At 37.9% G+C, this 27850-nt stretch overlaps 1 protein-coding gene across 4 annotated transcripts in view; it reads left to right on the top strand.

The window, feature by feature from the left end:
• The window catches only part of GABRB2 (gamma-aminobutyric acid type A receptor subunit beta2), a 230575-nt gene that overhangs the window by 98913 nt on the left and 103812 nt on the right, over window positions 1-27850 (top strand). For all 4 annotated transcript variants that reach the window (XM_036919787.2, XM_036919710.2, XM_057491447.1 and 1 more), the window contains exon 6: window positions 24853-24935. In XM_036919787.2, the coding sequence (XP_036775682.1) occupies window positions 24853-24935 (83 nt within the window). The remainder of the gene's footprint in view (window positions 1-24852; window positions 24936-27850) is intronic.

Below are 27850 nucleotides of genomic sequence, written 5' to 3'. Positions count from 1 at the left end.
AGAATACTTGTCTCAATTTCATCTTTTGTAATATTTTTTAATCGTGTCAAATCAGAATACTGTCATTCAGTGATAACTTTCTTTAATTTCAAAAACCTATTTTATCCTTGCCAGTTTTTATTTTACATAGGCATGAATAGAAAAGAGGGTAAAAATACATGGAGCCAAGTTTGCAGTAGATCATTACTGTAGTTGGTGACTTACTGTAGTTGTAGATTTGGGAAGGGGTGGGGAGTAGTGGAGGATTTAATTCTATATTCCAGGTGCTGTCAGCTACTGCAGACAGTTTTGTTCAGGTGAATGTTTCTTTTTTCCTAACTTATGTAGACAGAAATCACTTCAAACTGCAATTTGAACATGATTATATTTCTTAGTAAGAGTCGTGACCTTTCTGTGCTTTAGAGTGTGGCTTCCAATTCCTCATTTGTTTCCCCACTACTCTGTGGGAAAGAAAAGCAATGAATCAAGAGGGATTTGAGGACACCAAACTTTTTGACTTCTCTGGATAGCACCATCTGCATGAACAGATGGGGAAACATGTCACTGGGCTAGAGGGGAACTCCAAGATCAAAAAGAGGAGAGAAATGAAAAAGAAATAGGATGGCAGGGTAGAGCAGATGAGTGCCAGTGGCCAGGAATTCTTTGCAACTTGACACAGGTACCGGTCACTGAGTGTCTGCCAACCATGGAATCCAAAGGTCCTGAGAACAGTGGTCCTGTGTGTGCTGCAGGCAGGTGCTTAGCTCTGGGAATGGGCGCAGACATCCATTTCTCTGTGCTGATGGCAGGAGATCACTGGTACTGTTGGTTATAATTCATCAAGGCAGACAGTGAGATTTAGTTTCCATTAAACTTTCTAATATGTATGCAAGGATGGAAAAGCATTTGATATATTTTTCCCTGAAGAACTTAACACATAATACCTGTTATAGCTTCTATGTATGTATCTTCTTATTTTCCTGTTTCTACTGTACATCTTCCCTCCAAATTACCCCACATATATGGAGGAGCATACTGCAGGTCACTGTGAACACATCTTTTTAGAGCCCTTGGCACATAACATCAGATGATTTTTCTACTCCCATCACCCTAAAGTATAATCATGAATCTCAGAAATAATGTTAAACAAAAAAGCCAGGCACAGAATAGGGAACACTGTGACTCTCCTTTTATGTGAAGTTCAAAAATGGGCAAAACTAGTCTAAGGTGAAAGAAGTCAGGAGAGTAATCACCCTGGGGAAGGGCAGTGACTGGAAAGGCCTGCGGATTGCTCTGAGGTGCTAGGGGCAAGCCACATCTTTATTCGGTGCTGTTGCTCAGGGGTGTGTGCCCTCCAAAATTCAACCTATACACTTATAAACTGAGCACTTTTCTGAATATATGTTTCTGTAAAACATTTTTTAAAGATTTTATTTCAATAAAAATATACAAGGTACGTATTATTTTATAGATCTGGTGACATATAGTCAGATTGGCCTCTAGAGTGCTTGCATATGACTCTCAGAAGGTAAGAGTACCTATAGAGTATCTCTGTGAGATCTCTTGAAAGTGCCGCTTTTTAACTTTTTAAATTGTTCTTTGCACTGATAACTCATAAATCTATCTATTTGACTTACAAAGAAGTTATTTCACTAAAAAATTAAATAAGTTCTTTTGGTATATACTGTTACCAGGGTCATGGATACCCAACGGGTCGGCGTGGATTACTGAGCGAAAGAAACCTAGAAGGGCATAGCAGGGAAGGGTGCACACTTAGAGAGACTGGAGAACACCTCAGCTCCTTAAAGTCATTCAGACCCATGTTTTTAAATTCATGGGCTGACCAACTGAAGTAAGCTGTTAGTCAGATTCAGCCTGTGGTCTAATGCTTGCCCCTAAAAATTATCATTTTATATGTAACTTATTCCCTTATCAGAGAAAGTGCCTCTGTACTTCAGAGAGATAAAGCACTCACAGACTTTTTATTGAATGTTCCATAATTTTAATGAACACCAGTCCTATAAATGGTACCAATTCAGTATCTACTTGAATCAAATATTACACTAATTATGCTTTAGTTATAAAACAGTATTTTTCAGAGAAAATTGATTGAATAATAACTTTAGGAAATTATTTATTTTAGATATTTATTTTCAAATGAATCTGAGGGTAAAAGTGCTTTATTTCCATTGCTTTGCATCTCTTCTTACAAAAGATTATTAAAGAAAGAAGTATACAGACTGTGCAGAGGAAATCTAGAAACTGGTCTTTTTTGTTAAATACTTTTCTTACATAGTTTTTATAGATACTTTATTGTTATGACAAACACAAAAGGTATACATAATGTGTTCCCTATTGTCACAGAGCTACTCTTTGATGAAACATTCCCACCAATTGTATAAAAGGAAGGCATAAATATGAATTTCCCATTCTAGACCTGACGTAAGTCATATTGCCTTTAATATAAAAATCATCATGTTAGCTACATGTCCAAAACATTAATTGCAGCATTTTTTGCAGTAGTATATTTAATTACTCCTTTCTTTCTATTTTCTTTTACAAATATTCTACCATTTCTCTTTGACCTCACCCAGAGTCTTAAAATAGATTTTAATAGTGATAAGAAGAGCAGTTACCATCTACTGAACACTCAGGATTCGCAAGTGATTGCTTTAAGTGCTTCATAGACATCATTTTGTTTGATTTCTCACTGGCATTACTATAAAACAGACATTTTAATCCATATGTTACAGAAAAGGAAACTAAGAGCTAGAGGAATTAATAATATTCCCTGTGACACAGAGCTGGAAATGCCAGATTCAGTTTAAATCCAAGATGGGGTCCAAATATCATCCCAGCTATTTTCCAAGAATACTAATTCTGTGTCTTTTGGAGTCATAATTGTAAATACAGGAGAACTCCTATTCTGTTACAAATCTTGCTTATTTCCCCAACTCATCTATTTCTCTTGAAAATTTACAGTAACTTGGCTTTAACTCACAATTCTTCACTCCTGTAATGCATTATAAAAGCAATTAATCTCAATAACAATACCATCCTTACTTATTTCTGCTTTAACATGATATACATTTTTACCAGCTTATATCATGTGAATGGTAGTGTAGTTTATTAATAATTAATTGTATGTTATCATTGCTGAATTTTGTTACACTTTCCAGGAAACTTGACCATAAATGCTCATATCTTTTCCTTATCCTTAAATCATTCTCTTTTCCTGACTTTTTAAAATTAATGTTTTAAAACTGAGTCTCATGGTGTTATCACCCAAGTGGCTATGATAACATGCCATCAAGTTATCCAATTCCATGTTATACTCCAACTACTCTATATGCGATGCATCACTGTTTCCATTTTAAAGATAAACAAACTAGCGTCCTCAAGTGACATGACCAGGATATGTAAACACTGGTGTTTATACCAAAAGCTTGAATGATGAATGACTCTCAAGGATATATTCTTTCCTCTCTACTGCATTGATACCAAGAAACGAGAACCAGTGCTCACACTTGCTTTTTAAAGTTTTATTTTGACCTGGTTCATTGGCTCCATTGTTTACTTTGAGACTGTAATGAAAAATAACCTAAAATGTGAAGACATGTATTAGCAAAAGGGAAGCTGCACTGCAACCTCAGATGTCCTGGCTCCGGGCAGGTGCTCACAAGGCTTCGTGCTGACAGAAATAAAGCCTAGGTCTCCAGTGAGTTTTAGTTTAACCTCGGATAAAGTTACTCTTGCTGCAGGTCCCAGTGCTGCCTCTAACTCACTCTCTATGTCAATTAGGGTGAATCACTTACTGTCTCAGAGACTTGCATTCCTCATTTTTAAAATTACAAATTATATCAAGGGCTGCCTACCATCAACCTTCAGGATAGATCCAATTCACATAAATATATTAATTGACCAACACAGTACTTTTAAAAAATAAGACATTTCATTTTAAAATTTGTATTTCCTAATAATCTTGAAACATATCTGAAGGCTGGAAACTTTAGGCCTATTTCTCACAAGGCAACAATCAGCTAAAGTTGAGAAACATACCATGTTCCTACAGAAGGTTTTCTCTAGTTCACCATAGTCCCACCATTTCTCATTGTCTTATGTTGAGCCTACTCTGCATACTACAGAGGCTCTAGGTCTGAGTTTGTGACTCATCAGTCAGATTTAAACGTCTTATAATTTTAACACTTTGTTTTATACTATGCAGTTTTCAGTGAATAAAATATAAAATGGTTTGCCTGGAACTTAAGGTCAACTGCTGTTTGCCTTCATTCAGCATTTTTTACCAGGTATAAATCTCAATCATGACTATGCAAAGAAGCCCTCTCAGCTACACTCTAGCAAAATCTTTTTTTTTTCTATTGAAAATATGAAATATCCTATTAGTTTCAAGTGTACATCATAATGATTCAATATTTTTATACACTGTGAAATGATCCCCATGATAAGTCTGTTTACCATCTGTCACCATGCATAATTGTTACAATATTATTGACTCTATTCCTGATGCTGTACATTACATGCCCACGGCCTATTTATTTTATAATGGGAATTTTGTACTTCTTAATCCTCTTCACCTATTTTGCCTGTCCCCTACCCCTCTCCTCTGATAACCAATAGTTTGTTTCCTGTAACTATGCATCTGTTTCTAATTTGTTTTGTCTTGCTTTTGCGATTCCACCTGTACGTGAAATTGTATGGTATTTTTATTTCTGTCTGCCTATTTCACTCAGCATAATACCTCTATGTCCATACATGTTGCAAATGGCGAGATTTCCTTGATTTTCTTGATGAAGTAATATTCCATTGTGTGTGTGTGTGTTTTTTCTCACACAGCCGTAGTACTCCTTGAAGGTTCCCAGACCCAATTCCAATGTGTGGGGGGTTAGGGGGTCTTCCCACACACAACACCAAACAATTCTCAAACACCAGCAGAGTGTCTGTAAACTCAACTCAATTTTGATGCTATTTGCCCATATATAGCACCAGATTCCCCAGGTTAAGGGCCCCATCCTACAAGATTGCTCTCTACCCCGACTCCAGAAGCCAGTTGCAAGCCCCAGGCCATTACCTGTGCTTCTGACAAAGCTCCTCCTTAGGTTCAACAACCTCCTCCTTAGGTTTGATTAATTTTCTAGAGTAGCTCACAGAACTCAGGAAAACACTTACATTTACCAGTTTAATATAGGATACCATAAAGTATGCAAGTTAACAGCCAGATGAGAGAGACATAGTGCAAGGTCCCAAATAAGAGATCTTCTTCTATCCTCGTGGAGCTTGGGGCCAGGCTTGGTGGCATGTGGACAAATTCTGGTTCTCTAAGCATGGAAGATCTCTCCCATAGAGGAGCAGGATGCAAGGGAGATATATATAATTATCACAGGTTTTTGTGAGGGCTTCCTTGCATAGTGATGATTGACTAAATCATTGGCCATTGGCTGACTGAACCTCCAGTCCCCTCCCTTGGCTGGGGTCCAAAAGTCTCTCATTCACATGGTGAGACACCCATTTCATCTTTAAGGCTATAAAATGTTTTCAGGAACTGTGGATGAAGAACAGATATACCTAGGAAATATATATATTTGGTTATATGAATAGAAAAATATGTATTTCTTATCATTTATTTTATCACTATATCTACATCCGTCTATGTGCACACACACACACACACACACACACACACACACACATACACACACACATTTTTATCCATTCATCTATCAGTGGATGCTTAGGTTGCTTCCATATCTTGGGTATCATAAATAATGCTGCAATAAATGTATGCCTTTTCAAATTGGTTGTTTTTGTTTTCTTTAGCTAAATAGCCAGAAGTGGAATTGCTGAATTATATATGATAGTTGTATTTGTAATTTGTTGAGGAAACCCATATTGTTTTCCACAGTGGCTGCACCAATATACATTCCTACAACAGTGCATGAGAGTTCCTTTCCTCTGCATCTTCACCAACACTTGTTATTTCTTGACTTTTTGATAGTAGCCATTCTGACTGGTGTGAGGTGACATCTCATTGTAGTTTGATTTGCATTTCTCTGATGATTAGTGATGCTGAGCATCTTTTCAAGTGTCTGCTGGCCATCTGTATGTCTTCTTTGGAAAAATATCTATTCGGATCCTCTGCCCAGTGTTTAATCATTTTTTTCTTTTATATTCAGTTGTGAAATTTCCTTATATATTTTGGATATTAACTACTTATCAGATGTATGATTTGCAAATATCTACTCCCTTCAGTAAGTTGCCTTTTCATTGTGTTGATGGTTTCCTTTTCTGTGCAGAAGCTTTCTAGTTTGATGTAATCTCATTTTTTTACTTTTGCTTCTTTTGCCCTTGCCTGTGGAGACTGGCCCCCCAAAATATTGCTAAGATGGAAGTCAAAGAGCCTACTGTCTATGTTTTTCTTTTAAGAGTTTTATGCCTTCATGTCTTTAATGTATTTTGAGTTTGTTTTTGTATGAGGTGTGAGGTGGTCCAATTTCATGCTTTTGTAGTTTCATTCTTTTTCATTCTCTTCCTCCGTTGAAGAGACTGCCTTTTCCCCATTGTATAATCTTGCTTCCTTTGTCATAGATTTGTGGATTTATTTCTGAGCACTCTAGTCTATTTCATTGATCTGTGTGTCTGTTTTGGTATATCATACTCTTTTGGTAACTATAGATTTTAAATCAGGGGGTGTGATACCTCCAGCTTTGTCCTTTCTCAAGATTGCTTTGGCTATTTGGGGTCTTTTGTGGCCCCATACAAACTTAGGATTATTATCTTAATTATGTGAAAGATGTCATTGGTATTTTGGCAGAGACTGCATTTGAATGTGTAGATTACTTTGAGCAATATGGACTTTTTAACAATACTAGTATTTCCAATCCATGAGCACAGGATATCTTTCCATTTAGTTATGTAATCTCCAATTTCTTTCCTTAGTGTCTTAAAGTTTTCAGAGTACAGGTCTTTCACTGCCTTAGTTAAATTTATTCCTAGATATTTTATTCTTTTGATGCAATTGTAAATGGGACTGCCTTCTTAATTTCTCTTTTTGATAGTTCATTATTAATATATAGAAACACAACCAACTTCTGTATCTTAATTTTGCATCCTGCATGTCTAATAAAATCTTATCCATCCTTCATCACCTAGCTGATAGTTCATTTTCTCTGCAGTGACTGCTCCAGCTTCCAATCATCTTCCTTACTGGAGATCTTATAATACAAATTACTCATACTTAACACATATGCCTAATGAAAATAAATACAAATAAAAAATAAATATAATTACTTTATATTTATAGCTAAAGTTTATAGAAATACTTACTCTGTATTAAACAATTTCTATATATTGTTTAAATCCTTACATCAATACTAATAGGTATTATTGTTGTTATGCTTTTTTATTATTGGAACTAAAAGAGATTAAATGATATATCCAAGCTTACAAAGCTAATATCATCCTAGATTGATTTCAGTGTTCTTAAGCCAAAGACCACATCTCAATAATTTTCTAAAATATCTTCTCCAGGGCTTAGCAAGCACCATGCAGAATGTAGGTTCTCTATGGATAGATTAATATTAATAAATTCATATTTATAGTCATTCAGGCATATTAAAATTCATAGGCTTAATGAGTTTCTCAAGCTTACTGACCAAGTTATGATAAACTTGCAAATTGTAGGTTTTTTAATTTATACATTATCTAACTCAAAATCCTTATATTCTCTTTAATTCTCTAATGGTGGGTTTAGAATTAGCAGACATTAGCTTGATGCATTGTATTTCTCTCAGGGATGACGTGCATTTGGTAATAATTAGTCTATGTTTTCTCCTGTCAGGAAAAGACAATCTAATATGCTTTCGGGTGGGTATGAAGGGTTGGGGGAGATAAAGAGTCTGTTGAGAAAGCAAATATGAAATTAGTACAATGCATCTTAATCACTTAAAAATAATTGCTGGAAAAATAACTCCTCGAAAAATAATTCCTCATTAGCAACATACTGGTGCTCCCCCACCACGAATGCCTTACCCAGTGTGAACACTGAGCGTGAAAACTATAACCCACATGTAAAGTTGCATCCCAGTGCTGTGAGGATCGTTTTTAACAGTTTTGTTTATAATCACCTGGCAGAAATACATCTTTAGCTAACCTTTGTTGTCATTAAGTATTTGTTGAGATACTTTCATGTTTATACACTGTTTTACAACTCTTTAATTATTTAATTACATTTTGAAACTCCTCGAGTTACTATCTGTTTTATTAAGCTACAATCTATTACAAACCAAATTAGCAAAGGTGTGCTCAGGCTGCAGAGGACTTAGGCATTTGCTTCAGTTGCTGGACATTAAAAAGAGAGGCTGCTTTAGTGAACCAGAAGGCACAGGCCATCACTGAGACTGTCCTTGCACCATGATTAGCCTCCACCTTCATCACCCCCTCAGATGAGCCTATTCTTTTCACAGAATATCCCGAAAGGGAAATCTCCAGTCTACCCTGGGAAGCCTCTTCATTATTTTGTATCTCTCACTATCAGCCAAGCCATCTTTCTATTTAACCTAAATCTTCCACATCCTTCATGTTGCAGTTTATGACCACAGCTTCCTATTTGGTCCACAGCAGAAAATATGAACAGCAGATTGTAACTCCCTTCAGCCCTCTGTATAAATAGAGACTTTTATTGTATCTATCAGTCTATTCTCTCTTGTCCAGTGAGAACCGCAGAGCTCATCCAGCCATTGCTAAAAAATTAATTTTCAGTCTTTAATACCCAGTGACATTTTCCTAAATTATGAAGCTATTTTGCCCTATATATTTTTTTTCTATAGAGAGAGAAAGAGTCAGAGAGACCAAGATGGCGAGTTGGGGAAACTATTCTTGAACTTGGTTGTCAGTCCTCTCATTCTTCCAACCCTGTGCCCATCTCCCAACTTGGATGAGGGGAAATTGTCCATATATAAACAGCATCACACACCTTTTCCCTTCTGATAGCTTTGGTAACCTATTTTCATTTCTCATCCTAGAATTTGAGTTAGCTTGTTTTCATCTTGCCTTTTTGCAATGTGCTGTAATTATATATTAGTGACCTTCATTGTAAATTGTCATTTTCAACATAAGTGTTTATGCTCCTTCTTTTTCTTTGAAACCCTTCTTTAAAATGAGCCCTATTTTTTAAAATTATGCTTGCTTTATTCTGCCTTAATTATTTAGTCAACTAAGCTTCTTATTAAATGTGTCATCATTTAGGTACAGGGTGATTTTTCTTTTTTCCCCTTTCCTCATCTGTCTTCAAACAACCCTGTACTGTTAATGTGTTTTTGTAGGAACTTTCCCAATACATTTTTTTTTCCAACCTAGCATCTAAATTTTTTGTCTTAATCTGTCTTCAGTTGTCAGGGGCTTACTGAAATTCAGTTCTCAGTTGCTCTAACCCACATGTGCCACCCCACACACTCACTTCAAAACTCCATCCTAAGTAAATAAAAGATTCTAAATAAATGAAATCATTTCTACATATCAAAAAATAAAGTTAGTCTCACTGCTTTTTGGTGAGATTTTCAGGGTCATGCTTCTGCTTCCATTGAATTCCAAATAAATAATTGCCCACAGTTCAAAAGGACCTTTTTCATTATACCAGGTCCTCTTTGTGTTGGTTCAACGTCACACAGCAAGAGGCTGAATCAAGACCTGAGCCCAGGATCACTTACCTGCAAGGCCTCCACTCTTGATCTCCGTGCCCATGAATATGAGAGTCTTATCTTAGTAAACACTCTGCTCACCACTCATTATTACATGTTATACAGAAGTAAACATTTTTTGCATATGCTTCTTTATGCTCTTCTTTGATTGTTTCCCCCAATAGACCCATAAAAGTAAACTACTGGCCAATATGTAAAAGATTCTGATACCCAAACTAAATTACCTTTTATAAAGATTGAACCAATTTATATTTTTACCAGCAATTATAAGAATCCCAGTTTATCCATATTCTCACTACTTAGTACATTTGAAAAAATAAAAATTTTCTAGCCAAAAATATGTAGTCCATTGTTTCCATGAAAAATGAAGTATATAACTTCAGTGTACACAATATGTCAATATCAATTCCAGATGGATATAAGACTTACTATAGAATTTGAAACCATGAAAAAGACAGAGATATAGTGAAATGTTGATCTTATTTCAAGATAGAAAAGGATTACCTAGACATAAAGCAGTTTAAGAAACAAAAATGTAAATGATTGAGCTTTGGCGACAACAAAATATTATTAAAAACTGTAATGAATCACAAAGTAGAAGAGAAACATCCCCATACAACAAAAAAAACTGCAATGTACATAAATCAACAATTTCCAATTATAAAAATTGAAAACTCCTGTTAAATATAGAAAAGCTGTCTAGTAATCATAGCTTTCCAAAGATGAAATAGGTTCCTTTCAGAGAGAGTTACAAGTCACTGGTGGGAGACTTTATAGAAGGAATTCAATCATCATAAAGATATTTGTAAATATATGCATAATTTAATCATCTTTTCTACCTTAAGAATCCATAATACAATGATGACATTTCTGCCATTTTAATGGCATGGAAAATGTATTAACTTGCTTGTTTTTGACACAGTTAGCATGCTGACCAACATTTCCAACCCACGGAATTTAGGTGCATTTTCAAATGTTGTTATGTACAGAACAAATGCTACTGCAAATAGGATAAGGGAGTGGCAATGAGTAGTTTTGTTGAGACTAAAGCATAGAGGAAACATAATCTTAGTAATGTTTTTCAAAGAAAAAGCAATACACATTCATTATAGAAACAATGAAACTACAGAACATATAAGAAAATACCAATTTACAGTTCTACCAGCAGCACGTATGAGGGCCTATTTTGCTACAGAATCTATAGTACTGAATATTTTAATTTCTTTAATTTTTTTCTGATTAAATAAGCAATACTCATCATGACTTAATTTCTGTTTCTAACACAAATTTATGGTTCCTGATGGTGCTAAGAATCTTTCCATGTATTTGGTGCCTATTTTATGTAAAAGACCCAACTCTTAAATAGTTAAAAAAACATTTAGATAGAAAACTGTTGCCATTAGAGATCACAGTGGCAGAAAGGCCTCAGACTGCACTGTTTGTGGATTTTGTTAGAGTCAGAAGTACGAGCCGAGTTACCAAGTGTGTGACAGGTGGCCACTTAGAGTAATTTATTTTTAATCTTTAAAAAATTATAGCTGTAGTAACAAAAGTAAAGCCTACTTTACTTCACTGGTTAAGGTCATCACATTTGTAACTATGTACTGCAGGTTAAATATGTGTGAGGCCATGTGTCTGGCTGACGGGTTTCAGCCCCAGGCAAGTTCATTATGGATTCATTGAGACTGAGGAATGAAGATGGAATGTTCTTGGGGTGAAAGGGTGGATTATCCAGCTTGTTCTCCCAGCAATAAGTTGAGCACTAGAATTACATCTGCCTCAACAGTCTTCAGGTCTGTAATCCTCCATCATCTCTGCCTCTGCCAGAGCACTGGACAGAGCTCTTTATATAGTGGCTCAGTCAATAATACCTTATTGCCTGCAGGTGTGAAAGCAGTAGCCTAGAAGCAGGCCAGTTACATTATCAAGTAGTTTAGGTTCAGGTGAGGATCCTGGCCATAGGAAACTTCACAGTTTCCTATGGAATCCACACGCCATCCCTCCAGGATTCTTACCTCACAATCTACACATTCTCAATCTTCCGCAATGGTCCCTGTGCAAGAAAGCTGGAGCATTATAACCAGATTCCAAAGAGCAGCAGAGGATAACAATAACATAGAGATAATAACAAAAATTAAGATACAACAAAATTTTGATACAAAAAACAAAAATTATAATAATCCTCAAGTCTGAGGAGGTTATTTAAGCTATATTCAAAACCAGTTCTACTCAGATAGTTCATGACTCACAGTAATGGTACTGATAGGGAGCTCCATGCACCCCAGCGAGTAGCAGTTTTTTTGCTAGGGTGTGTGCCCAATCCACAAAGACCTTAAGGGCAATAAGACACATGTTTTAATGACACCAACATAGGCAAATCTTGTCCATCAGGTAGGATGCATGCAAGAGACTGGTCCTGTGATAGAACTGTAGCAGGAAGGGGGTCCCATCCAGGTCTAGTATGCCACACCTTTACCCCTCTCCCCATGGGGGTTACTGAAGGGTCTATATATAGTGCTACTGTAGGTACATGCACTGCCATAATGATAAAACAAAACTCCCCAGTAAGATGCTCCTACTTTCTCACTGTTCAGGATATACTACTGTGATCTTTGGGGGACACTCTGCTGTTACTCCAGGAATACACAGGGGGCCAGCTTCCAGGCCTTGTTCCCAAGATGCCAGTAGGGCCAGCCATTGTTGGTCCATGTGTCAAAATGTCCAAGGCCACATCCACTCAATGGAGTCTCCAGGGTATAGTGTGATTGGTTCTGGCAGCAAGATGTTATTCTGGTGGTCAAACCTTGGCTTCAATGATTCTTCCTTGGTTTATACTTGCAGTTTTATAGGGGAGGCATGTCTATGTGTTAGCATGTCTATGGGACTCAGGGCTTCCTTTCAGGGTTTCTCATTCAAATGCTGTAACACTGTCCATAAGAAGACTGACCATCCCTGCAGACTATTGGTGTCTGACTTCAGTCCAGATTTTAACAAGCCATTGTACCTCTCTATCATGCCTGCTGTGATAGGATTGTATGGCACATGAAATTTCTATTTGATTCCCAACTGTTGCACCCATTCTTGTAGTGCATGTCCAGTAAAAGGGGTGCCTTGATCACTCTCAATTACCTGTGGTCAGCCATAGGCTACAAAAAGATACTCCAGGCCTCTTTTGGTCATCTGTTGGTCTGCACAATGTGTAGGAAAAGCAACCAGAAATCCAGCAGCTGTGTCAACATGTAGTAGTCATGGCATATTGATACACTTCTGACAAGGGCAGAGGTCCAATATAGTGTATCTGCCACCTGATGAGGGGTATCAGCCTCTTAGCTATTGTCCCATGTTGCTGTAGAACTTGGTGTAAGTTAGAGCATACGATGCTCTATCTAAGAGCATCCTCTTAGAGCATACGATGCATTCCTGCCAGCTCTGCTGACTTCTTCAAAGGTCAGAGGCAAGCCCCACCAACAAGCTACAGCCCACATGTTTTTTTTGCCCTGCAAAAATGGTTATAAATGCTGATGTAACCATTGGGCTGCATCAGAGGCAGGCTTTCCTTCTAACCAACGTATATGGGCCAATTTATCTGCTTTATCATTTCCTGGGGATGCCAGTGGCAAATGACCTGTCACATGATATATATACTCTGTTTTAGACTGACCACAGGCCCATAGTCTTGCCGCAATTCTTGGCCGCTAAGGGGTTGGTGACCAACCAGCCAGTTGGCATGGTACCAGGTTGGTAGCCACGGGGTCAAGCCCCAATAGACAGCCCAGCTGTCAGTGCAGACAACTATAGGGGAGGGCTCCTGGCTGATCACAAGCCATACTGCCCACAACTCTGCCCATTGACTGCTCTTCCCCTTACCATCTTCCATCCATATTGTCTCAGTCTTAGGATGGAAAGCCCCCGACTTTGGGGGCTTCCCATGGCTGGTGCCATCTGTGTACCATGCATCTTCAGGTATAGGGGCTCTTCCCTCCTGATAAGGACTCTCTGCTGCTAATGGTTCTAAAATAAATTCTTCCTGCTTGTCACTAGTATATGTTACTGGCCCCAATAAGCATTGGAGTTCTTCACTCCAGGGGCTACTAGAGAGGGCACTATGCTGCTATAGGTATGCATCCCACTTGGCCAGTGTGGGCGTTGTGCCACACCACTCCTTGGCTTTTAGGTCCAGTCTCATACCCACCCTATGACGGGACAGGTGGTTATTACCTTTATCAGGCCCAACCCAGTGATGGGTTCTGAAGCCAGCAAGGCTTGATACATGGCATCCAGTTGTTTTTCTATCATTGTTTATCATACCTCTGCCCCTTTCCAGAGTTGTGACCAGAATCCAATAGGTCGGTGAGTTTGTTCAAGCTGTCACCAGAGACCCCAGCCATAACCATCTTCAGTGACATGAACGTCCAGCTCACAGGGTCTTGATGGGTCTATCAAACTCAAGGCCTACACGGCCTTGACTGCCCATTTTACAGTAGTAAAGGCAGATGCACATGTCTCATCCTAGTCCCACCAGAGGCCCTTTCATACCAAACAGTATAAGGGCTTCAGAATTTGTGCCAAGTGTGGGATAAACACTCTCCAGTAGCCTAGAAGACCCAGAAACTCCTGTAACAGTGCCACAGTTGTAGGGATAGGTAAAGTCTGGGCTTTATCTCTGACTGCTTCTGGTATAACTAGTCTTACCCAACCAGATGACCTCCAAGAATTTGACAGATAAACCAGGTCCCTGAACCTTGGTACTGTTCACAACCCATCCTTTCTCCTGAAAATGTTGCAGCAGTCTAGCTGCTGCACCTTCTAGATCTGAAAGAGAATCAGACGTGAGCATGACATTATCAGTATAATGGTACAGCTGCACCATTGGCAGTTTCTCCCATGTAGTCAAGTCCTCAAGTCCATGACAGATGATGGGGCTGTGGAGGTATCCCTGTGGAAGGACAGTGGAAGTCCATTGCCTTCCTTCCCATGTGAAGGCAAACTGTTCCTGACATTCCTGCGCAATGTCAGTGGAAAAGAAGGCATTAGCAAGATCTACTACATAATGATATGTTCCTAGTTTGTGACTGAGAGTATCCATCAGGTCTTCAATAAAGGGGATGGCCGTGTGCATAGAGGATATGATTTTATTCTGTAACCCACAGTCATATACCAGGAGCCATCTGACTTTTTTACTGCCCACACTTGGGAATTGAAAGGACTATGGGTGGGCTTTATAAGACCCACCTTTTCCAGTTCCTAGAGAGTTTCTCCAATTTCCTTATGCCCTCCAGGCAATTTGTATTGTTTGGTATTAATCACCCACTGAGGCACAGGCAAAACTATAGGTGGGTGCTTAGCACGTCCCCTCAGAACTGCATTTACCACACATATTTTCAGTCTGAACTCACCTGCAGTAGTCTGCAACCATAGACCCTGCAGGATATCAATCCTCAAAATATATCTGGGTATGGGAGAGATATACACAATAGACTCCTTTTGGGGTAGACGTCCTATTCCCAAAGGGATTTGGAATTGTTTCACTCTTATAGCCTTATCCCTATATCCATCTATAATAGTGGGCATCCTGGAAAACAGCTCAGGGTTGCCATAAATCAGTAATTATTCAGTTGTGTCCACCAGAGCCAGTACACATTGTATGTTCACTGGGAACCAGTGGATAGATATTTAAACATGTGGCCTCCAGTCCCCCTTTGTCCCTCAAGGGAGGTACCTCAACCTTTCCCTCAATCAAACCATGTTCCCTAATCAACTTCCTATGTGGGTTCAAGTGAGGTTGGCTTACCCTCCAGCAGGAAGTCTTGCAAACCCAGAGGCTGGACTTGTGGCTCTGTCTCTGGCCTCTGCTCTTTCTTACTAATGGCTGGAACTGCTGTTCTGGTTTCAGTTGTTGCCACAGCTCCAGTAAGGTTCCACTTGACTTCCCATCTCATTTCCTTCAGTCTTCTCCTGCCTGTATTAAATCAACCCATATCTGGGTCCTTATAACCTTCATGGGGCCCTTTAAATTCTTCCTCTGAGTAGCAGACCTTATTTCTTTCCATGCTTTCATTTCTTCAGCCTCTCCTAAGTCTGCTACTCTATGTGTAACCTCACTTATGGTCTGCTCTAATGGGCAAGAATGGCCACTAGATGCTCAAAGAGGGATGTGGGAGCCATTTGAAGCACAACATTTCTCACCCCTGCAGTAAAAGGCTCCTCATCTGGACCATAATTCTCTGGACTATAGATGGCATTTTTTATGCCTAACTCCTGTAACACCTGTTAGAACTCAGCATACCAGTCTGCCACCTAGCAGGGGAGGATGGTAAATCACCCTGATTAGGCCACACAGCACAAAGTGCAGCCATAAGCCAATCAAAGAGGGAGTGATTTCCTGGGGTCTGATGTGCATTTTGTAATTGCTACCTAAAGGCAGGATGAATTTTCAGGGAAGCCAGCTTTCCCATCTCTAATCCAGACAGAACAATTCCACCCACCCCTAAATCCCACAGCCACAGGAGCTAAACTTATATTGACTCCAAGAGCTTCTGCTTAAACCGAGAGCCCAAATCCACCAGCTCAGCCTAAGTATAGGGGTGGAGCATAGAGTGCTCCATGACCTGGGGAGGGGGCTGCACCTCTCCTGAAGGAATCTTCCATTGCTGTGTCTTTATTTTCTTTACAACTACTGGGCATGCTTTCAATGGAGGAGGGGTTGATGCCTCTAGCACCACCCCTTCATCCTTCCCCAGCAACTCCATTTCTGGGGCTGATGGCACCTTTCTCTCCACTCCTGCGAGTGCCTCTTCTAATACATCCTTTCCCTTTTCTACATTCCCTCACAGCATTACTAGCTCAGTCTTCATAGCTCTCCTACCTCAGTGCCTCGCAGCTGGTGTTCTTGTGCCACCTCTTCCTGTGGTTCCCTCAGGAGTACATCCTTTTCCTCCATGGATTTTCCCTTCTTCAGATCACCTGACACCACTGCTGTCTCATTCTGTATGGAGTTTTTTACCTTCTCCACTGGACCTCACAGCTCACGTTCTTGCACTGCCTCTTGTGGTTTTTGCAGAGGTCCAACCTTTCTTTCATGGCCTTCACCTCTTCCATAGTACCGTGTAGTGATGCCATTTCAGTCACCAACAAATTTTTTACCTCCTCAATGGCACCCCGCAGCTGGCATTCTTGAGGTGCCTCCTCTTGTATCAATGCCATTTAATTTTTTGTTGAATCCACAGCAGTTTGCAGCTCACATTCTCATGCTGTAATTTCTTGTGTTTCTTTCAGGAGCATTTTCTTCTCATCTGTAGACTTTTTTAATAGTGTGAGAAGCAGCTAACCCACAGTTCCCACTGCCTCATGAGCACTCTGTTTCTCAAAGGACCTACTTACTATACCAAGGGCCACCCCTACTGCCTCAGGTTATCACCTCCACCTGACTCCAGTCCTGGGGTGGGACCCAGCCCTCTAGGAGGCAGGCCACCTCAGACCACATACCGATTGGGGGACAGTCGACTGTCTTCCCATTCATAGGGGCACCACGCTGAAGCACCTCTTCCATCAGGGAAGCCTGTTGTTTTCCTTGGTTAACAATGAATCCTGCCAATGTCACCAGTTATCTTGCCAATGGGTTTCAGTCCCAGGCAAGTTCACTATGGATTCAGTGAGACTGAGGAATGACAATGGAACGTTATTGGGGTAAAAGGGTTTATTACCCCAGCTTGTTCTCCTGGCAATAGGTCGAGCTCTAGAATTATATCTGCATCCAACAGTCTGCAGGTCTATAATCTTTCTCCATCTCTGCATCTGCTCAGAGCACTGGGCAGAGCTCTTCATATAGTGACTTAGTCAATAATAGCTTATTGCCTGGGGTGTGGAAACAGTAGCCTAGCAGCAGGCCAGTTACATCATCAAGTAGTTTAGGTTCAGGTGAGGATCCCGGCCATAGGAACCTTCACTTTATCCACAGCATGTTAGAGGCTACACCAACCATAGAAAATCTTTCCCACTGAACTTTCAATAGGTATATCTTTTCCTTAGATAGTGGGTGCTAGATGCTGAAGGAAGGCTCGTGTGTATGAGTGATGATGTAGGAGGTGGTGATTTGAAATCCATTTCTTCACATGTGGGTTACTGAGATGGCAATACTCCCACCAGAACTTCCATGTCATTAGGCCTTCATCCTGCATTGACATCTTCCTTTGTCCAATCCTACTTCTTCTGCCTTCTTTTTTAGGCAATGATCCCTACTGAGCATTCTTTAGGGGCTGTTGGACCCTGAAAAACCAATTTCAGATAGACTCTGAATATACTAAGGAGACAGAAAATAATGAATAAGCAGATGCCTATGTAGGGTACTTTCAGATATGGACAAGTATTATTAAGGAAATAAAAGAGATGAGATAGTGACCAGCGGTGGGGAACGTAGAGGGAACTGTCACCCACTCATCTGTAAAATCCCAAGACAAAGGACCCAGAAATGGAATGTTTCTAATTTTTTTGACAGCCTAACTAGAAAACCTCAGACTTTAAATACATTTCTATAGTATACTTCATCAGTTAGGGGCCTGATAAGAAACAGATGGCATGCTGAAAATGGGATAATTTGAAGAGGAAGAAATGAAAGGGCAATTTACAAAGAAAAGGAACAGCATGCCCTGTGTCCCAGAGAAAGGATCAGCAGGTTTCCATCCATTCCCTAGAATCCCAGACTTAAAGGGAGAGAAAACGTGGTAAGGGGAGCTGGACACAAGTTCTGCAGGGATGGGGTCTAGAGACAGTTCCCCTCATCTCATTCTCCTTCCTGCTCCAAACTCCTTACCCACTTTCCATTGGCCAGATCCAAGCTGAAACCAGAGAACGCAGGAAGCAGTAATTAAGGATTAGATTGATATGTCATACTATCAATATTTTTGATTGGCTAGGATTTATATGCTCACAAAATGAGATTTTGTTAAGGTACTGCAGTTTGAATTCCATAGGCATGCTATTTAAAGAAATGTCTTTTGTGCTAGTACCTGTATTTGTTGCAGGAACCTGTGTAGCCCTTCAGTGGTCATAGTAGCATTACAGAAGATAAGATTCCAGAAAACTAAAGAGTCACAGAAGGCCAAACAGCTGCAGAAGAGTACAAATAGCTCTAATCTGAAACACATGATTTATCAGATGGGAACATGATTGCTAGCAATCTTACTTTTTTTGGTGATTACAAAGTTGAGCATAGTAGTACATGTGACTAGATGAGGACTTGCAAAGAGCTTTTAAAAACAATTATGCACAAGTGTTAGAGATTTTAATTTAAGCAGAAGGTCTCTATGGAGGTAAATCAAGAGCATAGGCTAGAAGAAAAATACTGAGGGAGAGCTTCAATCAGGGGAGAATATTAAGTGGGACTCCTTGGGGAGAGGCCTGTATTTGCTTGTCTGGGTGGGCTAATCTACATAATTGACTAAAACAGAATGAACAGCTGTGAAATACAGCATTTGAATGTGTGGGTAAAACAAAATTACAAAATGTACAGGGTCACAGAACATGTAATGTATTTTCATAGGATTATAGAATTTCCAAGCTTATTTGGGATATAAAAATTGGTCAGTCCTCCAGAGAAAATAACTTTATCAAGGTCAACTAACTAGTTTAGTTACAGCATAGTAGTTAAGAATGTGGACTCCAGAATCAAACATCCTCAATTTAAATCCCAACACCCTCACTCTGAGACTCTTGGAGAAAAATCAGTCTCTGCCTCAATTTTTCTATCTATAAAATGGGAGTAATAACAGGACACCCCTCATATTAAATGAGATGATACATTTTGGTAACACCAGATGGTGTCTAGAACTTAGTAAATGACCAATTAATATGAGGTCTGTTCATTACTAGCAAGAATGCCAGAGCTGAATTACCTGACTTTGTAGAGTAAGTAGCAATGTTCTACTTATTCTACAAAAAGCAAGAACATATTGAAAGAGGGATATACCTGAGAAATTAGTTTCCCAATTAATGTGAGACAAAAAATAACATTAAGTCTTCATGGAGATACAAAAAACAAACAATTTTTAAGTACCTTTGGGGGAAGTGACTCAGATGAGTCCTTTAAAACTTTTCAAATTTTCAGTTCATACTCTTAAAGCTTAAATTCAGTATTTGGATTTTTCCCCCTAAGTAAAGTTTTTAACTATTTTTTTTACAGCTAGCAAAAATATATATCAATATATTTTTTGAAATTGGCCTTATTTAGCATCCTATTTTTTCTCTAGTAATAATATCTATTAATGTAGATTTCCTTTATCCTTTGTAATTAGAATAAGTTGTGCTTTAAGTAAATGTACATTTGAACAAAGTAAAAACATGCTGTGAGTTAGAACAATATGATTTGAGTATAGTTGGTGGTGATATATCTGATTTCCTTAAAAACATACAAAACTATTGATAAAAAAACTATTTGTGTATGTGTGAAATAATTGCATAGTTTTCTAGGTAAAGAAATCAAACAAAACAGAAGTCGAAAGTCACTTTCTTATAATGTCTGGTTGAAATCCTAACAGGTTTCTTATATGTTAAGGTACGTGTTTAACCATATATTCTAGCTCCTGAAGCCCCTCTTGAAGAGCTTCTAAAAGGCCCAAAGTAACTCAGAATCATAATCAATGTGACATGCTTTGGGCCTTTTAAAAGCTCTGTCACATTGCTTATGATTCTGAGTTATTTCCTAATGGCTAAGGGACAAAGGCATCTATTATTACTTAATAACTGTCTTTGGTCATATTCAAACTTGGAATGATATGATAGCATCATTAAATCTCAGATAATGACACTATAAAATATGTTATGGCTTTGGTACAAAATGCTGGCATAGCTGCTGTATCTCTTGATTTATAGGTGCCTTTGATGACTGTTTTAGGCTATGTTACATGTTTAGTTTTCTTGCACTATGTTAGTTGTATGGCACAAGTCATTTTGGTGTGACAGTTCCCAATGGCTAAGGAATAGAAAGTTTATGCAAAGATCTTTTAGCCCAGTTAGAATATTGACAGTCTCTAAAGGTAGTTTTCATCATGCAATAGTATTCAGCCCCAAAGAAGACACATTTCCACTTTTAACTACAGATGATCTGCCACAGGTAAATGAGGTACATTCTGGAGGCATAATTGACTGTTCCTATGATTGAGAACAGAGCTATCTCCATATATTTCACAATGTTCTTAATACTTAATCAGGATACCTGCATAATGAGTTACTAGCTTCAGTTCAAAGACTCCTAGTAGTGGTGTGAGTAATTTAAGGCTCATTAAGGATGTTTATCAGGATTCAAGAAGGCAGGTCCATGAAAAGCCCATTAAGTATGTTTGTTGTATTGACTTGTCCTAGAGAAACTTAGCCCCGAAAGTCCCAAAGAATAGATTTTGATACTAATCATTGAGCTTTTCTGAATAAGATTCATTGTTTAATAGCTTCTTCTAGAAGTATGATTTGAGAATTTTTTACATATGTTAAATCAAGCACTTAATATAGAGAATTACTTCAAAATCCTCAGTTCGTAAAAGCTTGACCATGGCTTTCATTTCTTTGTGTTTATATTTTTTTTATCTTATATTAATGACACATGTCAGGAACATGGCAAAGTGCTTGAGATACAAATAAGACAAAAATACATGTGATTCCCTATCCCACAGAATACCTGGAAAAAATGCAGATTTGTTACATGTCTGTACTTTGTCTTAAAATCTCTTGGAGTTCCTTATACACATATGCCATAATTATTTTTCATGCATTTGTGTGTTGGGAAGCTATTTACGTCATGTTTTATAGTTCTGCTCTGCCTCTTTGTGTGAGTGCTCTGTGTTTCTTCATGTATGTGAACATATGCATATACATGCTACAAAATAGCTGCTGGTCAAATGAGTTATCACTGCATTTAATCATTAGTAGGTAGTAATAACAAAATATGCAGAACATTTTATGACTTACAGATCTCTTCCTACTTTATCATCTCACAATAAATTAGGATGGCAAGTTTTTAAATCAAGTTTTCAGTAGCAGCTGAGTATTGGAGAATATGTGATCCATCCCAGGTCATTCATTCTGGTGTGTATAATCAGGATTCCAAATGAATTATTTTTCTACAGAATCTCCAATCCAATCGGAGACACAAATGCATTGTAAACTGATGAAAAACACTTGTAGTATTTTTTTGTTTTGTTTTATGAAGAATATTATAACCTTAAAAAAGTAAAACACTAGTGTATGTGTGAACGTTGATATGAAAAACAATTTTCACATACTTTATTTTTTAAACTTAAGTAGAAACTCATTTCTTCTGCTATAGCATTATCAATGCGTTATTCTTGTTCATGGCACTATCACAGATCTTTGTTGCCATGAATATTTATCAGCAGAAAGTGTAAACCACAATCTATAGTAGCAATTGCGAACTTTGCCTCACTTACGCAGTTGGGTATCTGTTTATGTTTCTCCCATTTTTTATCACATGTGTGCCCTTGTATCTTTCATGTCCTTTGTATTCACTCTGTCAGATGAAGTTAATTTTCCCTAGTTTTCAAGATGGGGATAATTTCTGCTATTTTATATAAATAGCATGGGAATTTGGTATGCCCATCATATACCTAATTTGGTGTCCATTGAAAATTTCCCTTCTGTGTAATACAGTTTCTGCATGTGAGTGGCAATTCAAGTAGTATGCGCATGTTAAAAAAAAAGAAAATCAGTGGACCAGTGATAAATTCAGTCAAGTATCACAGAGCCAAAATAGATTGTCCTTTTTAAACTATAAGAATTAAATGTGAATATTAATTTTATATAATTTAAAAAATTTATAAAATATAGGTAGTTGATAAGTACCATCAAAAAGCAGAAACAGTTTGATAATAAGATAAACTGTGGTACTATTTATGTAATGTTAATTAAGTGGATTAAAATTTTAAATTTTACTGTTAAAAATATAAAAAGAATCCCTAAAACCTAAGACACATATGGGTAAAAAAATAAATAAATGAAAGAACTAATGCAATAAAACTATCCTCCAAATAAAAGATTTATAATCAGTGAAAGCAACTGCTTGCCTCTTAATAATTCATGTAATTTATTCATTCAGCAGATATTTATTGGTAGCCTCACAATAAAACAAATCTGTACCTTTAAACAGCTTACATATTAGAGGGAGAAATAGTTCTTAAGAAAAAGAAAAAGAAAGAAGCAAGATTGCTTCAGACTGTGATAACTGCTTAATGGAAATTAACAGATAAGATGGAGCATTAGTAAGGCAGCCACTTTGGGTGGGCTGCTTGGGAAGAGCCTCTCAGGAGGTGGTTTTTGAGCTGAAGGATCAGAAAAGAGGCTTCTGTGAAGATTAGGGACATATGTAGAAACATATGTAGGGACATAGGCAGAAAGAACAAATGGAAAGGCTAGAAAATAGTGAATGAGTACTTGGTCTGAGACAGTACTGGGAAGGAAGAAACAGGTTATTCAGGGCACAGTAGGCCAGAGCCAAGACTTTATGTTTTATTGGAAGAGTCGCTAAAGATTTAAGCAGGGGAGTGATAAAAAAAAAACTGTGTTTTTAAAAAATCTGACTGTTGTGTGGATATGGGCAGTTGGGAGGTAAACGGCTGGGAGACCAAGCCTCTGCAGTGACATGGAGGTGAGGTGATGGGGCCATGGATGCTGAGGGAGGCAGGGGAATGAAAAGGTGCTGAGGCAAAACAGCCAACTCCTGGTGAAGGAGAGGAAGCAATCAAGGATGAACATCAGCCTAGTATACTCATTATTAATAAGGAAAACAAAAATTAGAACACAAACCTTAAGGAAGCAGTAGTCAAAGAGGCATGAACTAATTGCATTAAGTTAACCACTTATTTTCATCCTACCACTAAGTAGTGGGATTCTCACACCCAAGGCATTTCAGACTCAATCCACTTGGATTACTTGTCTAAACTCTGCCCAACACCTTTTAATGAACACGGTCTGGCTGTGGCCTGCTTCTCTCAAGCTGGGGCTGTACCTTATTTCTCTGTTCCCAGTACACAGCCTAGTGCCTTCAGAGTACAGTAAGCCAAAGTTGGTCAAATTCGACATGAATTTCTACTCTTAGTTTTTTTCAGCAGATATAAAGGCTGTACCTACTATGTGTAGGTACTCTTTTATATTCTTTACATAAATTATTATGTTAATTCTTATGGAAAACTCTGTTGGGTAATTATTATTATTGTCACTGATAATATCCCCTTTTTACAGAAAAACTAAGGTTTGTTAGAAGATGTTAACTAACTTGAGGTGAGTCACAGTTAGCGAGGCAGAATTAGAATTCATACCTGTCAGTTGTGTTCTAAAACTTGTGTTTTTTCATGACACTGTGTTACCTTATTTATCAGAAAGTGTATATTGATAAGTCATTAAAGACTGTCTTTTTTGGCTCCTTCTAGATGGTCTTCAATAGAGAGATTAGTGGAAAATGATGACAGAGAATATAAAGACACTAAAGAGATGAACTCATTTCTGTCTGATAAAATAGTAAGGACACCAAGTATTCTAAATAAATGACTGCCAACCCATAGGAGGAAGCCAACAGGTCACAAGGACATCAGACCACTTAGGATGGAGAAAATCAGGTGATAGATGAAAAGCTGATGATGCATTGTATTAAAGCACTTGTAATGCACTATACTATGTACAGAAATGTCAAAAGTGATGGAACAAAGCCAAGATTTACTGATAATTGGATTTTAGGGTCTTGAGAAAGGGTCTTGAGAAATGGAGGAGAATACAAATGTAAGTGGAAGAGGAATATCTAATGTCGATATTCTTAATAACCTGTGATGCTTGTAAAATAGAGTCCTAGGACCATGCCAGTCCATCCTCAGATATTGTGGAGCATGAGACCTGTCTGTTTAACAAACACTTCTGGGTGTTTTTGATACAATTAGGTAATGGACCACACTTTGGGGAAATACTGATTTAGTCCAGCTTTTTTTTTTTACAAATCAGCATGAGGCTCATAAGGAAAATGGCTGTCTAAAGTTGCAACATTCTTTTATGTTAGAGCTTTGGTTCAGTCTCCTAGGCACCTACTTCTATCCTCTCTGATACTTGAATTTAGTTTTTCCAATCCAGCCATGGACTGCCTAACAGCATATCATTGCTATTTCTTTTCTAGAATCACAACCACAGCTGCCTGTATGATGGACCTAAGGCGATACCCATTGGATGAACAAAATTGCACCTTGGAAATTGAAAGCTGTAAGTTTTTAAGAAAACCCAGCTAGATTGAACTCTGCTTTAAGGTTTTCTGGAAGTTCTGCTAGCCCAGTAAATTTGGTGGTAGGAGGCACTAACAGTGTCTTCCCTTAATGATACTACCACTGTCTTAATCTCATCCCTAAAACCCTCGGAGTAATGTGTAGGGAAGGAGTAATCTAGCAATAAAAAGAAGGTGCTAAGGGCCTGGAAGGATACCAGAGGCTATCCCAAGCATTTATAATATGGATTTGGTGCAAACAGCTGCAACATGCTTAGGAAAATAGGTAGAGATGGCAAGGTGACAAGATGTCCTAATTGTCTTTGCCTCTCATAAATGTTATCTCTTTGCAATTGCAAAATAAATATGGCCTCTATTAAAACATTCACAGAGTGTGGGTTGGTGGAATTTTTTTTTTATTTTAAGGGATTATTTTTAGTGTCTAAAACTTATTTTATATTTTTGGTGAAGTCCATGTGATGATGAGCAAGTTTAGTGTATATGTGTGTTTATTCTCTGTCCTGTACTGACCTCCTCTGCAGTGTTGTTGCTTTTCTAGGCCATAGTTCAGCATCTTTATGATTCAGTCACCTACCCTATTGAGTGAGCTAAACATTGATTTTATAACCCACCTCCATTTTTAAGGTCACACGGGGAAGTCATTTGAGATACAATAGAATTTTGAATCTCTTTTCTCTGTCAGTTCTTTGCAGTGTTTTCATACCTCATCCCACTGAACAATTGGAAGCTGATAATTTTATATCCAGCATTCTTGATAATTAGTACCTTGGCTGGGCAGATGCTCTCAGTCTTTTTGAGGAACTCAAGCTGTGGCAAACAGCACAAGTCTAAATCACTGCTCTTAGTGGAAATACAGCATTTATGGCACATGGCTGGTATTTATGCTCATTTCAGAAAATACCTTTCAGGAATAATTAAATTTACGTGCAATTTTTTGAACAACCTGATTTCATATTTGTATTTCCAAGTCATCATAACTTCCACATTGATCTTTGCCATAAAGAGCTAAATTTAATGAAATTGGTCTATAGGATATCAATAATTTTTTATGTAAATATCTTTGAGAAAACTGCATTTTCATAACTTACAGTTTAGAGTGCAGACTAATGTTCTTCAAAGTCCAAATTCATTGACTCTTTCGAACTATTGATGTAAGGATATTTTGGAAAAAGTAAGTTGCTATGTATTACTAATACACTTTCGTGATAAGAGTATTTTTCATGGTAGAGTTTGACTGGAATTTTAAATAATCATAATTGTACATGGTTAAAGCACTTGCACTGATGAGTTTTCATTTGAGCCTTTTACAACCCTCTCAGGTAAGTAAGAAAACCTTTTTATTTCAAAGAACTGATGTCTAAGGAAGGACATGGGCAACACCCAGATGTTTCATGTAATTAAGTTATAATTCTGACATGAATATTTAAAAATTAATGTGACATTCCTTAGACTTTTAAAAAGTAAGTTTTATAAAGAGGCTTTTACCTATATTCAGTTACCTTGTTAAGTGAGGTAAAATAGGGTCATAAGTGCAGAATATGTATTTAAAACTCTGGCCCCTCATGCAGATATTATTTGTGACCATGTATATCTGGGCTTTACAAATTCAGTCCTTTCAATTCTTCCACTTTCAGGAGAAAGTGAAGTAGTAACTTGAATATAAAGAGAGCATCTTAATATTGAGTATGAAAATGGAAAATAGTGAATTCTTTCCATCTAAATCTTTTTCCCTCCAAGTAAAGAGAAATCTTACTTTTCTTCTATATTTTTCACTTTTCTTTTCTGTAGTCACTTTTCTCCTTCTGGGATTCCTAATAGATAGATCTTGGGTCTGCCGCATCTACCTGCCATGGCTCTGAAATAAAATTTGTGGATTTTTTTTTTCTTCCAGACTATTAGTATTTATTTTAGTCTAAAGAAGTTATTTTTGGTAAGCAGTCTACCTTGTCAATCCTGTTTTCAGTTTCTAAAACTTCTTCCTTATTTTTTGATTACTCATTTTCCATAGTTGCTTGTTCTATTATGGAATATCCTTTTTATTTTAAGGGCATCAGTTTCAGTTACTTGAGAGGTCTTCTTTGGCTCTCTTCATCTATTTCTTTTTTGTGATGATATGTGTTTATTTATCATGGTCTGTTTATTTTATGCTGATGGTTTTCCTTCTATGTCCGCCATCTTTGGTAATCAATTCATAGTTGTAAGTAAAGGGCTAGTTTGACAAGAACCAGTTACTGATACAGGTTTTCTGAACTGATGCAATTTTCCTCAGCACCTTTATTTCATTGTTTCTGTAAACAGACTCTAATCAGACTCTTCCCCAAATTGGGTGATTTAGGAGGAGAACTGGGTATGTTGACCAGAGACAGCCTCCCTTTTGAAGAGAGCAGGTTAAGGATATTCACAGGAAGCCAAGGTTCATCTGAGGTCTAAGCATCTTAGGTTATTTCACTATGGAACTGATAGAAGGAACTGATATAACTTAAAATGGCCTTTGTTCCCCCTCCATTTGTAGAAGTGCCTGGGCTATCTGGAACTCTGTTCTTATTCTCTCTTCAGCCCAATATATAAACTAGGAACCTAGGCAGCCACCACTTCACTTAAGGAGCCTTCTTCCAGCATTTATTATCTTGGGAGCAGTTTCCACAACTAGAAGTAAACGAAGCAAAAGGACTGGTCTGGTGGCTCCATAGTGGCTTCCTCTCTGTCAGCCTCTTTACTGAATCTTCAAATTCTCTAGTACAAGCAGGTTCTCAGACTGGCTGCCCATTAGATCACCTAGGGAGTTTTTTAAAAAATCCAAATTAATAAGCCACACTACAGACTTATTGAATCAATAATTTTAAAAGCTCCACAGATGATGACAGTGAACAACAGAATTTAAGAAACAGTGCTCTAG

This window comes from Manis pentadactyla, chromosome 2 (genome assembly GCF_030020395.1).
Source record: "Manis pentadactyla isolate mManPen7 chromosome 2, mManPen7.hap1, whole genome shotgun sequence".
NCBI lineage: Eukaryota > Metazoa > Chordata > Mammalia > Pholidota > Manidae > Manis > Manis pentadactyla.
The sequence above is the reverse complement of the archived record's forward strand: the minus strand, read 5'-3'. Positions and strand labels throughout refer to the sequence as shown.